Raw genomic sequence first — 16,485 nt, 5'->3', positions numbered from 1 at the left:
AGAGGTGTATAAAATTATGAAAGGCATAGATAGGGTGAACGGTGGGAAGCTTTTCCCCAGGTCGGTGGTGACGTTCACGAGGGGTCATAGGTTCAAGGTGAAGGGGGGGAGGTTTAACACAGACATCAGAAGGACATATGTTACACAGAGGGTGGTGGGGGCCTGGAATGCGCTGCCAGGCAAGGTGGTGGAGGCGGACACACTGGGAACGTTTAAGACTTATCTAGACAGCCATATGAACGGAGTGGGAATGGAGGGATACAAAAGAATGGTCTAGTTTGGACCAGGGAGCGGCACGGGCTTGGAGGGCCGAAGGGCCTGTTCCTGTGCTGTATTGTTCTTTGTTCTTTGAAGGTGGTGCTGGTGAGCTGCCTTCTTGAACCACTGCAGTCCACATGGTGTAGGTACGCTGACAGTGCTGTTAGGGAGGGAGGTCCAGGGCAGTGAAGGACTGGTGATATATTTCCAAGTCAGGATGAATGCACCTTCAGCATTCACGGGATGTGAATCATCATTCTCAACAATTTGCATTTATTGAAGAAAATATGCGGGAGGGCGTATTTCTCTCACTTTTGTGTCATTTCAGTACTGAACAACCATTGGGTGGCATGGTTGCACAGTGGTTAGCACTGCACCTCACAGTCCCAGGGACCCGGGTTCAATTCCGGCCTCGGGTGACTGTCTGTGTGGAGTTTGCACGTTTTCCCTGTGTCTGCGTGGATTTCCTCCGGGTGCTCCGGTTTCCTCCCACAGTCCAAAAATGTGTGGGTTAGGCTGATTGGCCATGCTAAACTGACCCTAGTGTTAGGGGGATTAGCAGGGTAAATATGTGGGGTTACGGGGATAGTACCTGGATGGGATTGTGGTTGGTGTAGACTTGCTGGGCCAAATGGCCTCCTTCTGCACTGTAGGAATTCTATGATTCTATAATTAATCTGGGGAGTAGGTGATGTGTGTCCCTGAGCTATTTTCTTCCAGTCTGCTGGAAAAGCAGTTGTTACTTTGCAACATTTTAAAATACCAAATTTGATTGATTCAGCTGCTACATTCGATAGACAAACTCCAATCTTGACAACATTATCAGCAGTAAAAGTTATTTTGTGACTCTTTCATAACTAGACCTGGTTGATTGCTAAGGGAGCATTGGAAAGAATTATCACATTGAAAAAGGCTCTGAAGTTCAACCATTTTATTAGTAAGTTAGTTGTTTTCTTTAACTTGGCATTGTTGGAAATCGACCAGAACAGATTTTTTAAAAGTAGAATTTCATTTAAAAAAATGTTTTTCTGCATGTTGTGCATATTACCACAAAATGACATGTCTTTTTCAGATCAGTATAAACAGCAACCCAGGGAAACTCCATTAATCACTTTCACTATAACCTAGATTTGTCCATTTACCTCAATCTTCATTCATATACCTTTAATCATTACTTTCTATTTTTCTACAGTGAAGGTCATTTTAAATCCAGCTAATATTACTAATGCACTGTTATTCTTTTAAAGGCTTTAATGGAGGACAATCAATAACTAAAAATCCAAATAAATTGTACTGACTAAATTGCACCTTTCATTCAGGTCAGAGGCTGGGAAGTCTGTGAAAGCAACTCCCCTCCTGACTCCACAAAGCGTGTCCACCATCGACAGGGCACAAATCAGGACTGTGATGAAATGCCCTCCACTATCTGGATAAGTGCAGCGCCAACAACACTTGGGAGCTTCCAGGACAAAGCAGCTCAAATTATCAACAGCCCATCCACCAGCTTAACCATTCGCTTCCTCCACCACCGGTGCACCGTGACAGCAAGATGCACTGCAGCAACTTGTCAACCCTCCTTTAACAGTACCTTCCAAACCCACAGGGGGCTAATTTTTTAGCATGGCAGGCCGGGAGAATCACGTGCCGGCCAATTCGCGGGATTCGCGCATGTGTTCCCGACTTGCGCGCATCTCCCAGTGCCGGTAATCCGTCGCAGTCGGGACCATGCTGGAAACCAGTGGGAACAGCAGGTAAGTGATTTAAATCTTATTTTAATGTTATTTAAATGTATTTAGCGGGCCCAGGACTGAAACCTCCAGGCCCGCTAGCATCTCCCACCCTGCCAGTACAATTTCACTCCGGCGGGGGTAAAGTAGCTCTCCACTTTCGGGGAACTAGCGGGACGACCCCGCTGGAGTGAAAGGGGGCAATTGGGAGCCCCCCAGGGGGTCAGGCGGCAGGGATGGTGCCCCCTGGGCATGGTCACCCTGGCAGGGCCAGCCTGTGTCCCCTGGCCAAGGGGCAAAGTGCCCATGCCCATGCATGAGGCAGTGCCAAAGGGGTGAGGCCTATTGGGGGTGGGGACTAGGCATGGGGGGTTTAGCGGTGATCGGGGGGGGTGGGGGGGTCCAGCTGCCACTCTGCATGAGGATTAGTCAGGGCTGGAGGGAGGCCAGCGATCGGGGCCGGTTGGAGGGGGAGGGGTGGTCTGCCGGTGAGGGTGTGCCTGCCTCCCATGGGGGGGTGGGGGGGGTCTGCTGGGGGGTGGGGGTGTTTGCCGGGGGGTCTGCCTCCTGTGAGGGGGGGGAGGGGGCGGTGGGAGGAATTGTCACTGTGGGGGCATGGGGAGCTGGAGATTGGGGCACTCCGGGACAGGGGGGCCACAATTGGGCTGTGGGGGGTGGGGGTGGTGAAGGGGCAGCATTGCAGGGGGCCCGGGCTGGCCAGCAAACTGCAGGCTGACAGTTCAGGGCCACTGGACATGCGCAGAGTTCCAGAACTGTCAGACTTCAGCGTGAATAGGCCCCGCCCCTGAGCTTTTCAGTATATTCACAATTGTGACCTCTGCAGTGTACAGAGTGTGGCAGATTCTAGTGTGAACTCCCACTGACAAAACAATCGTGATTTGCACCAGTTTTCCCACAAATTAAGCACTTAGAACTTTTTTGGGAGAATCGCCCCCACAATCTCTACTATCTAGAAAGACAAGGACAACAGACACATGGAAACACCAACACCTGCAAGTTCCCCTTCAAGCCACGCCACATCCTGACTTGGAACTATGTTCACTGTTCCTTTACTGTCGCTGGGCCAAAAACCTGGAGCTCCTTTTCTAACAGCACAGTGGGCGTACCTACACCAGATAGGCTGCCGTGGCTCAATAAGATGGCTCATCACAACCTTCTCAAGGACAATTAGGAATGGGCATTAAACACTGGGTTTGCCAGCAATGGTCATCTGCTAGAAACAAATTTTTTAAAAATCATCAACCCTTTTATTTTGTACAACAATGGCAGAAGATTTATCAGGCAAAATAGATCAGCTTAGGCATATGTGAAAAGAACAGTTGCCCCACCCCCGTCTACACTGCTGGGTTTGAAAACATATCTGCAGGTATCTCAAGGTAGCGTACGCCATCCCATGTCACATTTTGGAACTTTTTTACACTTCTTACTCATGATTATTTTGGTTCTAATTTTAAATCACCCTCTTGGGTAAGTCCCAAGTCCATGTATATCCTACAGACTCTATCTTACTCTACAGATCTAGATAATGTTTTATACTATGCGCAAGAAACCACATTTGAAAACCTTGTATGTTAACTGCTTTCACTCCATCTGGATTATCGAAGATAAGCAAATAAAACATCATACTTTCAGAGTCGGATTTATTTTTAGATCCTTTCAGTGGATTTATTTTAACAAAAAACAGTCATAAAATAGTTGTATAGTTCCAGCAGAAGGAATCACTTGACTCAAAAGGACACCAAATACAGATAACAAATTTAGTTGCCGAATTAACTCCATGAAAATAACATTCAAGTGCACACTACCTTTCTGAGTAAAATTGTACATTTTCTGCCAATGTAGAGTTAGTCTAACAGTAAAAACATGGGGCAGTGAGGCCTTCCATTAATACATCGACCCACAAAATGGCTACAGTAATTTGCCTCCATGATTCTTGCTGAGATCATGGGTCTATGTGGATTTTTCCTTGTGGCTGTGTCCAAGAATTATGTGACTTACCTGCGGCACTGTAAGATATGTCAGCAATTAGAATCTGACTGGTGGCTTTTTTCCATCATGGGCACTACCTTGTTTATGGCTCTGAGGTTAATAACAATACTCAAAGGATATATATTACCACCAAGGGCAAAGTCTATAGACATAAGCATTAGGCTCTTGCCAAGGAAGAAGCATACAGATTGGCCAAGAAAAATAATAGGTCTGAGGATTGGGAGCAGTTTAGAATTCCGCAAAGAAGGACCAAGGGATTGATTAAGAAGGGGAAAATGCAATACGGAAGTAAGCTTGCAGGGAACATAAGGACTGACACTAAGGGTTTCTACAGATACATGAAAAGAAAGAGGTTGGTGAAGACAAATGTAGGTCCTCTACAGACAGAAACGAGGGAATGTATAATAGGGGACAAAAAAATAGCTGAGCAACTGAAAAGTTTCTTTTGTTCTGTCTTCACAAAAGAGTAAGAAGTTTAACAACACCAGGTTAAAGTCCAACAGGTTTATTTGGTAGCAAAAGCCACACAAGCTTTCGAGGCTCTGAGCCCCTTCTTCAGGTGAGTGGGAATTCTGTTCACAAACAGAACTTATAAGACACAGACTCAATTTACATGAATAATGGTTGGAATGCGAATACTTACAACCAATCCAGTCTTTAAGAAACAAAACAATGGGAGTGGAGAGAGCATCAAGACAGGCTAAAAAGATGTGTATTGTTGACAAAAGAGGACACAAATCAGATACCAGAATTGTTGGAGAATGCAAGATTTAGTGAGAGGGAAGAACTGAAGGAGATCACATTAGTAGAGAAATGGTGCTGGGAAAATTGATGGGATTAAAGGTGGATAAGTCCCCAGGGCCTGATAATCTACATCCCAGAGTAATTAAGGAAGTGGCTCTAGAAATAGTGGATGCATTGGTGGTCATTTTCCAGGATTCTATGGACTCTAGAACAGTTCCTGCAGATTGGAAGGTAGCTAGTGTCACTCCAATATTTGAAAAGGGAGGTAGAGAGAAAATAGGTAATTATAGACCAGTAAGCCAAACATCGGTAGTGGGGAAAATTCTCGAATCCATTATCGAGGGCTCTATAGAGGAGCATTTAGAAAGCAGTGGCAGGATCAGACAGAGTCAGCATGGATTTATGAAGGGGAAATCATGCTTGACAAATCTGTTGGAATTCTTTGAAGATGTAACGAGTACAGTTGACAAGGGGGAGCCAGTCGGTGTGGTATATTTGGAGTTTCAGAAAGCATTGGACAAAGTCCCACACAAGAGATTATCGTGCAAGATTAAAACGCATGGGATTGGAGGAAGTGTATTGAGATGGATAGAAAACTGGTTGGCAGAGAGGAAACAAAAACCGGAATTTTACCGGCACACCTGCCCCGATTCCAGGGGCGGGTGAGGCTCAGAGAATGGCATTCCCCATTGGCTTCGGGCGGAGTCGAATGAACCTCGGGCGGACGTGCTGGTAAAATTCCGACCAAAGAGTAGGAATTAATGGGTGCTTTTCAAATTGGCAGGCAGTAACTAGTGGGATGCCACGGGAATCGGTGCTGGGACCCCAGCTATTCACAATATACATTAATGATTTGGATGAGGGAACAAAATGTAGCATCAAAGTTTGCAGATGATACCAAGTTGGGTGGGAGGGTGAACTATGACGAGGAAGCAGAGATCCTTCAGCATGATCTGGACAGGTTGGGTGAGTGGGCAAATCAATTGCAGATGCAGTATAATTAGGATAAATGTGAGGTTATTCACTTTGGAAGCAAAAACAAGAAAGCAGATTACCACCTGAATGGTTGTAAATTGGGAGAGGGGAGTGTGCAGCGGGAACCAAAAGAGAAAATGCTGGAAAATCTCAGCAGGTCTGGCAGCATCGGTAAGGAGAGAAAAGAGCTGACTTTTCGAGTCCAGGTGACCCTTTGTCAGCTCTTTTCTCTCCTTACAGATGCTGCTAGACTTGCTGAGATTTTCCAGCATTTTCTCTTTTGGTTTCAGATTCCAGCATCCACAGTAATTTGCTTTTATCCAGTGTGCAGTGGGACCTGGGTGTCCTTGTGCACCAGTCACTGAAGATGCAGCAGGCAGTAAAGAAGGCAAATGGTATGTTGGCCTTCATTGCGAGAGGTTTCGAGTACAGGAGTAGGGATGTGTCGTTGCAATTATACAAGGCCTTGTTGAGGCCACACCTAGAGTATTGTGTGCAGTTTTGGTCTCCTTTTCTGAGGAAGGATGTTCTTGCTCTCGAGGGAGTGCAGCGAAGGTTTACCAGGTTGATTCCAGGGTTGGTGGGACTGATGTATGAGTAGAGATTGACCAGGTTAGGATTGTTTTTGCTGGAGTTCAGACGAATGGGGTGGGGTGGGGGGTGGGGATCTCATAGAGACTTATAAAATTCTAACAGCTCTAGACAGGATGAATGCAGGGAGGATATTCCCGATGGTGGGGGAGTCCATGACCAGGGGTCACAGTCTGAGGATTCGGGGTAGACCATTTAAGACAGAGGTGAGGAGACATTTCTTCAACCAAGGTGTGATGAGCCTCTGCAATTCATTACCACAGGAAGTAGTTGATGCCAAAACATTGAATGTATTCAAGAGGCGGCTGGATATAGCACTGGTACAAATGGGATCAAAGGTTATGGGGAGAAAGCAGGATTAGACTGTTGAATTGGATGATCAGCCATGATCGTAATGAATGGCGGAGCAGGCTCGAAGGGCCAAATGACCTCCTCCTGCTCCTATCTTCTATGTTTCTATGCAACATAATTTCCGATTGGGACTTGATTTTCACAAAGTCGGAAAAACTCCATGGATTTTAAAAATACAGGCAGAACCCAGATGTGGAAGTCCCTCCCCCATATCCAACCAGTCCAATTTCTGGTGGTAGGGCAAAGGAGGTGGTGCGTGATCCACCTAGGGGGAAAACAAAACTCAGCAAAGCTCTTTGTTGAGTTCAAACAGAACCTATTCTGGCTGGCCCAAGGGCCTTAACCCACAGTGTGAGAGTTAAGAATTGATGAGGTCTATGGAAACACTATTGAAGGGCTGATCATGTCTGTATAACTGTCATGATCTGAAGTGTTTTAAATGCTCAGCTCTTTAAACCGCATCTGTCAGCAACAGTTTAAAAAACCCTCTGCTGGCTGTTAATCAAACTGAGCTCAGAACATTCTTCACAGATGATTGTAGTTTTTGAAACCCAGCCAAGTTTTAACGTCTGCTGGACTGCTTACTGACAGGCAGAGGTTAAAAAAATACCATGTAGTTGTGCAGTTTCAATGGAGCCCTTTGTTGCCATTTCCTCAAGGGCTATGAATGCTTGGCTGGGTTTTAAAAGCTACAATCATCTGAGAAGGGTGTTCTGAGTAGGGTTTGATTAGCAGCTTAAATAGGCTATTAATGGAGTAGTTGTCTTTGATGACACTACTAAATAGAGGTTTCTGTAAGAGATGAACCATTTAAGGAGACTTAAAAGCTTTGGATGGATTATATGAATTGGAGCTTTTTCACCATCAAATGTGTAGGAGTGAGAGCTGAATTAGATTGCTTGGATTTGTTTTTTCTCAAATCAAAATGGCTCCTGCAGTTTGCCCATGGAAGATACTGGGGGAGTACCTATGAAGGTGGCTTGGAGGGCATGTGGAGCCATGAGGTGGTCAGAGGGCAGTAGTTGACATCGAGAGTATCAGGGGGTTATGGGGAAGTGAAGTGTATAAGTTGCCATTGTTAGCATGGGGATGATTGGGGGCATGTGCGGACATAGAGTTGGCATGGAGGATATAAGGATCCATGATGTTGGATGTGGGAGGGTCATGGGTTATGAGTGGCGAGAGTAATAGGACCTAGCAACTTCTAGAATTACTGGAACGCAGTCCCAGTGAACTGTCAGAGCGAGGCCAGTTCTGACGAAGGGTCATCTAGACTCGAAACGTTGGCTCTATTCTTTCCCCACAGATGCTGTCAGACCTGCTGAGATTTTCCAGCATTTTCTGTTTTTGTTGGCATTATATAATTTGATGCAAAGATCACAAATAATTTTTTGTGATTCTCTTCAAATCATTAAGATAAAAGCTGCACCGTAAGTTATTTCATAAAAGTTTCCAAATGCTAACCTCTCAATCTGGCAGTTGCCACGGTAACTGAAGGCACATTTCAGAATACTATCCAAGGTCATAAGGCTGACGTGTTGGTAAAGCTCCAGGGTTTGATTTTCTTTTTTGCAAAGTTGTTCCCATTTATCCTGTGTGAACAGACATTCATTTTCAACTCATTGTTCAGCAACCATTTATAAACAGCAAATAGGTATTAGGTTATTAATCAACTGAAGAAACACAAGGCACTACTTTTGTTTGTTTGTCTTTTCTCTATGTTCTCTTCCTCCAGCCTCTTATTTAAATGGCTAGTGCATTTCCAATACTGAGTGTGGGAAGGAAAACTTATTCAGGGTTGGTTTAGCTCAGTTGGCTATTTAGCTGGTTCATGATGCAGAATGATGTCAAGAGTGTGGGTTCAATTCCTGTACAAGCTGAGTTTATTCATAAAGGCCACCTTCTTAACTTTGCCCCTTAGGTGGTGTGATTCTCAGGTTAAATCACCACCTTTGAGGAGAGAGCAGTGTATAGTTATCCGGGATTATGGTGATTTTACCTTTACTGTGTGTGGAGGTCAGGCTTTTCTGGGCAGGAACACTGTTCTGAATTAAGTCAAGTAAAGTTTAATGACTGGTGAGGTCCAGCAATAACATTAAAGCAAACAAAAGGCAATAAATAAACACCCAATAATGAAAGTAATCAAAGTCATTAGTAGCATGATGCAGCTTAAGCTATGACGGGGTCAGGCTCTATTACACATTCAGCGAGGCACCTCGGAGACAAAAATTCAATGGTCAAAAATTGGGGCAAGGATCATGATGTGTGACCGTCCAAAAGCTGTTGATTGTAATACATGCAGCAAACCAATTTGATGCTGTTTAATCATTTCAGTGATTTTCAGAGGCAAGTCAATACCTGCCTTCTTTGATTATCACTTCCTTTGATGCAGCACCACCTGCTCATTTGTCATTTAATCCCTTTTATATTCCATTCTATCACAGATCAACCCTTTCTTTATTCTCACCCTCTCCTCTAGACTTGCCTCTACCAAAGCAAGATCGCAGGACCTCATAGTCATGCCCTTCTGTTGTGGTCACCTCCCATCCAGTTTACAGCTCCAACTCGGAAAATCACCCACTCAGCTACAGTTTGAACAGTAACCAGCATGGAGGAACCAGGAAGCGACGCCTGCTTGGCAGCCAGCACATCCCCTCGGAATGTGATGTTAGTATACCTTTAAGAGGTTTTTTAAATCATGGTCACAGCCTTGGGTAATGTCATTGCTGGAAAGAGGAAAAAAAGTGGGCAGGTCAGGTGACAGACGTTTTTCAGCTTTCAGTTACGTTTTGGCTGTAGTGTTAGAGGTAGTTGTAGAAGCAAGCTAGAAACAAGTCTCTTTCTCTCTCTGTTTTGCTTTGAAAATTTTACCAGTTAGCTGAAAGAAAGGCTTGTTGTCATGCTGCAGTAAAGGATCTGTGCTTTGGTGTTTTGGGGAGCTGATCTGACGACAAACGGCTCTGAGTTTTCAAGATAATTTGAAATCAGCATTCAACCCAGGGAACCGGATTCCAGTATCATGTGAGCTTTAGCCTGTGCAGCGATAAGTCTGTTTAAAGGGATTTGTTTATGGGATATTGGTTTTGATTGGAACCTCTGATATATATTGGTTAAGGGTTATACATTATTGTGGTTGTTTTGTTTTGTAATTGATAAAAGTTATTGCTAATTTTCATTCCATATATGTTAACTATATTCTTAAATAAACTTTGTTTGATAAAAGCTCCCCAGTGGATCTTTTGAATCACAGATGAAGTGGAACATATCATGCTTATCCTAGCCAAATTCAAGATGCAAAAATTATGATTCAGGCGGGCTTCATAAAACACTTTGGAGTTTCTAATTTGTACTATAACAGGAGCAAGGGATGCCCCAATATGAAGGGAAGGTAAGGCCTTTGGGTGACCCACCAAAACCTCTGGAACCACTGGCCCAGAAAGCAACAGTGGCCCTCATCTTCAGCCCCAATCTGTATTTGTGTGTGTCGCCAGCATTCTCCCACATGCCCCTTGCATGTTGGACTGCCTGAGATGTAATGGCCACCTGAGCACTCACCTCCGATATCCCCCTTGGAGGTGATGGTGCCAGATTCATGCTTATGTAGAGCTGTTGTAAATGGTGCCAACATGACGTACCGTCAGTATCAGCTAAATATTCAGTGCGGGTTCAATGTCTGGAGTGAGTGCTCGCTAATGATATGCTGATACATTCAATTTAGGTTCCCTGGCGTGTTTTACATCACTCCATCAGTAAGGTTCAAAATCGGGAAATAAGATCTTGCCGGCGAGATACACTGTTTTTTCAAATTCTCCACATTTTAAGCCCACACCGCCATTCCCACACATGGATAGAGTGGGCTCAGGATCCTGCCCATCAAATTCCATTTCTTTTGCCCTGATTGTACTTGCTGTGTCTATGGTATCAATATTGTTAATGTAAGGTGTGCTGAAAGGCATTTTAAAATAGGTCTGAGAAATGTTGGATGGCATCATTACAACTGGTGTTGAAGTTTCGGTTCTAGGCATTTCTGAAAATATTGGTGTGTTCCTTTTATTGTAGAATGATATAGAATATACAACACCGAAATTGGCCATTCAACTCAACCAGTCTATGCCAGCATTTATGCTCTACTCAAGCCTCCATTCCTTATATAAAACTAAATACTGTGGATGCTGGAAATCTGAAATAAAACAGGAGATGCTGAGAAAACTCAACAGGTTTAGCAGCATCTGTGGAGAGAGAAACAGAGTTAACGTTTTGAGTCTGTATGACTCTTCGTCAGACCATGGAAGAAAATAAAAGTAATTGACATCTCTTTGTCTTGTGTAAATAAACATTGAGACATTGATGAAATACATACATAATGGAAATATGTGCTCTTAGTCAATTGTACATAATGAGGCTTGGCTCAGACTTCCATTAGTCTATTGAAACATTTGCACACAAGAGAAAAAATTGCTTGAATGGCAGCTTTTTTCTTAATTCTTATTTTGTCAATGGCTCGATATTTATTTACTCAAGATGAAGAAGTGTCAAGTGCTTGAATTTCTGCCATTGATGCTTTAAAGGTTGGTTGCTTGACTTTTAGTGGCTTACAACAAGCAGTTTTTTAAAAAAAAGTTACGAATTTTTTTAAAGCATTTTCACATGTGCACTTGTTACTATAACATTCATTGGTTTGGTGCAGTGTGTAATGGGTGGAGGGGCACAGGTTGGCATGGAGGAAAGAGGAGCCATTGGATGTGGGTGGAGGGGTATGGGTTGACAAGCAGGGTACATGAGCCCATTGGGCACAGGTGGAAGGTATGGCGGGTCATTGTGGGTAGGTGGAGGAGCATAGGTTGGCTTGGAGAGTATCAGGGCCATTGGGGTTGGGTGGGGGCATGACTGACATCAGTTTGTATGGGACAGGATATGGGGAGTGGATCAGGAGGTGGCAGAAGGCATGAGAGCTAACGGACCACGGCAGGCCTTTTAGTCATCCTGCCTCAACAGTTGGCAGATCCTGTGTCCAGCTCTACTTTGCGAGGGCACTTTTTCCCCAGGCAGGCACATTGAACCGGGAACTTTCTCAACTCCTACTACTCAATCTGACATAAAAATCCAGTCTACATCTTGGTTTGGTCCTCGGTTGGAAAAATGAAGTTGGTAACCATTTCAATGCTGAAAGGATGAATTCTAAACTGTGTACAAAACTCTTTGCCAAGTTGATGCAGATCCTTGATATCATGCACAAGTTTCCCAATATCCCTTGTATTTCATTGTTATACTCATCAGCATGTTTCTGTCACCTCTTCCATTGAAGCCCTTATCTGAGTTCTCTGCAACAGAGCTGACACCCGCTATCCTTGCCCCCTGTCTGTGTCTCACCACATTCAGATCTCACCTCTGCTATCCTCTAAATAACAGACGGTGTTAGTATCTGAACTGGGGGTTGTGTGTATATAATTGAGTGATGCTGTATCTTCACCATCATTGTATTCTTGGTAACTACCTGGCTAGATTCCACTTCTTGCTACCTGACAAGAATAAAGCCATGGTGTGGCCTGTTGACAGGGAGGGAATGTAGGAAATCCATGCTTACACCATGTACAGCCTGGCATGATGCTCGCATTATGCACGTGAGTCAATTCTGCAACTCAATGCCTGCCCCCTTTCCCAGGGATTATCCAATTTAGCCCTAATCATCTGTCTTTTCCCAATGTAAGACTGGCATTGGTTCAGTTGCGTTTTCCAGTGGTTTAAAACCCAGCAAGTTATCAATGCAGCTTTTGTAAGAACATAAGAACATAAGAAATAGGAGCAGGAGTAGGCCATCTAGCCCCTCGAGCCTGCCCCGCCATTCAATAAGATCATGGCTGATCTGAAGTGGATCAGTTCCACTTACCCGCCTGATCCCTATAACCCCTAATTCCCTTACCGATCAGGAATCCATCTATCCGCGATTTAAACATATTCAACGAGCTAGCCTCCACCACTTCAGTGGGCAGAGAATTCCAGAGATTCACCACCCTCTGAGAGAAGAAGTTCCTCCTCAACTCTGTCCTAAACTGACCCCCCTTTATTTTGAGGCTTTGCCCTCTAGTTCTAGCTTCCTTTCTAAGTGGAAAGAATCTCTCCACCTCTACCCTATCCAGCCCCTTCATTATCTTATAGGTCTCTATAAGATCCCCCCTCAGCCTTCTAAATTCCAACGAGTACAAACCCAATCTGCTCAGTCTCTCCTCATAATCAACACCCCTCATCTCTGGTATCAACCTGGTGAACCTTCTCTGCACTCACTCCAAGGCCAATATATCCTTCCGCAAATAAGGGGACCAATACTGCAATGAGGAGGATGGGGTTGGCCTCTCACCTGTACTTCACTGAAATTAATAGCTTTTATTCTCAACAGCACTATTCCTTTTTTCAAGATATCATTACTGTTTAATAAAGCAAGCAAAAAGAAACACATGGGAAATATGTATTAGGTGATATAATTGTTTACTGTACAAAAATGATCTCTTTACCACCGATGGAAATAACTAAGTGCTTACAGGTAAATTAAAACATAAAATAATTAATAACAATTTCTAACCAGAAAAGACCAATGAATTAAAGATTTCCCCAACAAACATACCAGCATGGTTTGAGTGGAATCTGCAACCAGTCTTACGTATGGCTTCAGAACATCGTAGTGAAATCCAGGTGTTAGCAGTCGTCTGTGGCGGAACCATTTCTGGCCAGCACTCACCAGTAAACCCTCACCTGAAAAGCAAATATATTCACTCCTGAACGTGATCAATTTTTAAACATGTACCGTAATTCCTTGCGTAACATTGTAGCTGCATTCCTGGAAAGACTGGTGTGAGTGACGGCTCGAGGAGTGAGCAGTGAGAGGCAGAAAGCAACCTATGGAGTGAGAGCAGCTTCAAGTTGCAGGGTTGTGGAGGTAAGTCACAAGCTGGAGAGGCACTAGGCTTGAGGGCTGGGAATGGGAGGATTGGCGAGAGGGAAGGTTGGCAAGCAGGAGGATCAGCAGTGACAAGGAGGGTTGGACAGGGGGCAAAATCTGCCAGTTAATTGGTCGGTCAATGGGAAAGTTGAGGAGCAGAGGATTGCTCCAAAATAGTGCCAATCAGTCACACAACCCAACGTCATAACCAGCACGAAAAAACATCAGTGCGAGGCCACAATGCTAAACATGAATACTGACCCATTAAAACCACAAAGTTCAATTGAAATGACTGAAAATTGGGAACCTTAAAGCAAGAACTTACTGTATCTCAATTTTGTTTAGTGAAATCATTAGCCCCTTACCCTGGTATTTTTTAGTGACTCAATGAGCAAATGTACTCTTCATCGAATTGAGGGTGGTCTGTGTAGCTCAATCACTGATTTCTATAGGGATTGCTGATTTTCAGTTAGGTAGGTGATCAGGCATTACAATTGGCTTCAATGTGCTTTGATTAAACAGGGACAAAAAATACTAAGGTGCCTCCTTCCAACTGCAGTGGTGTCAGGTGAGAACAGGATTTAGTTAGATATAATGGCCTCTATTGTGGTAAATAATTGCTATCTAGAATTACACTAGATTTCCGTGGCTGGTGATATACGTCAAAGATTACAAAACAACAGTCAAGTCGACAGAGAAAAGCATATAATATTTGTGCCCGTCCTTTGTGACATGCTCCACAAGCTAAAAGCCCACATTGTTTTGATATACATTGTACTTAGAAATCACCTCCTTCCTGACAAAATGATTAAATTATAGCACTAACCTGCAAAGACAAAAAAACTCATAGGCACAACAACGTTTCCATGCTGACTTGATGCTGGGCAACTGTCGGATACCAACTTTGTCTCAGCATGCCTCTGCTAGGGAGGGGAATAACTCAACCAGGACCGTTCCTCCAGATCTCTACCCAGTTATTCATGTTCAAAAAATGGGTGTTGGACTCAAGAACAATCCTCCGTGCTCAAATCCTGCCAATGCTGTTTTAATCCAAACATGAGTAGCTACCTCGGAGAGGCTGTCGGTTGCCTTGCAAGTAAATGAGAACACCTCTCTGAATAGGAATTATAAACTTCTGTCGCTAAGGAAGTGCATCTCCACAATTTTCTTTCCCCAGGAATCAGGTTATCTGCAGTCAAACATGAAACTAGAACTGAGTTGGAAATTCAGGATGTAGATTATAGCATTAGAGAAAGGAAATTGTGTTCATCCTTTAGCCCAAATTATTCATGTAAAATATTAATGACCTTATAATGCAATGAATGGTTAGTTCCATGTTAAACTGAAGACGTGGTGTTTCATGATTTATGCCTATTCTTATCCAATTGATATTCAGTAATTTCTAACCAGTTTTCTATTCCCCATTTTTACTAATTCATGTGGAGAGTGACATTGCTTCTTAAATCCAAGTCCCATTCCAGCACTTGAGCACATAAATTAGACAGTGCAATAATGAGGGAGTATTGCATTGTCATCGGTGATTTTTATTTGATGACAAAAGATAATGGGGTCAATTCTCCGTTAGCCCCAGGTGTAAGTCCCGCTGGGCCAGTGAATTTAGCAAAATGCCTAAAACAGGATTTGCATTAAACAGTTTCCAATGCTCCCGACCTGTTCCACCCGGCATGATCAGGATCTGGCCCAGAAAGGATGAGAACCTGATCTCATTTGCCTTGACTTCAATCTCATTAGCCAGACCAAAGTCGAATGCAGTGGCCTGGTGGTATGTTCCCGCACCCCCCACTAGCGGGAAGTCATCTGGGCGCCATTCACTACAGGTTCCTAAAAGTGGGTACCAGGTGCCATGGACTCCATGGGAGAGCAAGGAGATGAGTACCGTTCAGTACTCACCTCCACATGCCCATGGGCAAGCATCTGCTACCAAGGTGCAGATCAGGGTCCATCAAGGGAGATGGGGGATGGGGGCACAGGCTGGAGGGGTTCAGGTCAGGTGTCTCTCCCGGGATGGGGGTTGCATGGCTAGTCTTCTCTCTGTTGCTTTTAAAAACTTTGAAGTGATTTGTTCACATTTCATTTCATGCCCATTTAACTTTTACAACACCCTAGAGTGGCAGCTCCTGGCTCTTTCAAGGGAGAGATCATTATTATTTATTTATATAGTCCTTCACGGTCCATTAACACTGAAGTGCTTCCCCAAAAGCACAGCTGCTCAGTCTGAACTCATTTTTTAAAGGCACTTTTTTCAACTCTGAAACCTTCCTAGAAAACACAGGTCTACAGTCTGAGTTCATTTCTTTAAAGGGGATATTTTTCTAAATCTTATGCCTGAACAGAATGCCTTTACTGGAGGCTGGTTTTAATCAAGAACAAGAGCTGGCACAAGTCAGACATTAATGTGCAAGGGTTCCTCAATGAGGACCTTTTCACAGCCACTGTTAAATTAACTGGATAGATGTGATGACCATGCTACAGGGCTTGGAGGCCATTGTAGCCCCCGGGTGGTTGGTTAGGGACATAGCTGGACAGTGCCCTGGCACTTCCTCCTGACATACTGGCACTGCCAGGTTGCAATTGCCCAGAGGCAAGCCGGAAAGGGTGCCTGAAGGGGTAGGCCCTTTGCTGAACCCATAGTTGGTCACTCACTTGGGGAGAGCCTGATGCCAGCAATCCAGGGGGCGTGGACCAGATGCTGTGATGCCAGCGAAAATGAGGAGGGGGGGGGGGGGCGGGAGAGGGGCGGCCTGATGCCCCAAAGACCCAATGCCAGCAGCAAGCATGTGGTTCGTGGGAAGGGGATAAGGTTGTCCCTCTGTGATCAAGAGTCGCGGGTGTTCCCCTTGTCTGCAGGGAAGTCACAATGTCTGTGGGGGAGGC

General features: G+C 44.4%; 1 protein-coding gene across 1 annotated transcript in view; it reads right to left on the bottom strand.

The window, feature by feature from the left end:
• cyp4t8 (cytochrome P450, family 4, subfamily T, polypeptide 8) overlaps positions 1-16,485 on the bottom strand; it is an 80,942-nt gene that overhangs the window by 34,351 nt on the left and 30,106 nt on the right. Inside the window, exons 4-5 of the mRNA XM_078218475.1 lie at positions 13,276-13,403; positions 8,121-8,248 (exon numbers count right to left, since the gene is read on the bottom strand). Coding sequence (XP_078074601.1) covers positions 8,121-8,248; positions 13,276-13,403 — 256 coding nt within the window. The remainder of the gene's footprint in view (positions 1-8,120; positions 8,249-13,275; positions 13,404-16,485) is intronic.

This window comes from Mustelus asterias, chromosome 8 (genome assembly GCF_964213995.1).
Source record: "Mustelus asterias chromosome 8, sMusAst1.hap1.1, whole genome shotgun sequence".
Classification (NCBI taxonomy): Eukaryota; Metazoa; Chordata; class Chondrichthyes; order Carcharhiniformes; family Triakidae; genus Mustelus; species Mustelus asterias.
This window is presented reverse-complemented; position numbering and strand designations above follow the sequence as displayed.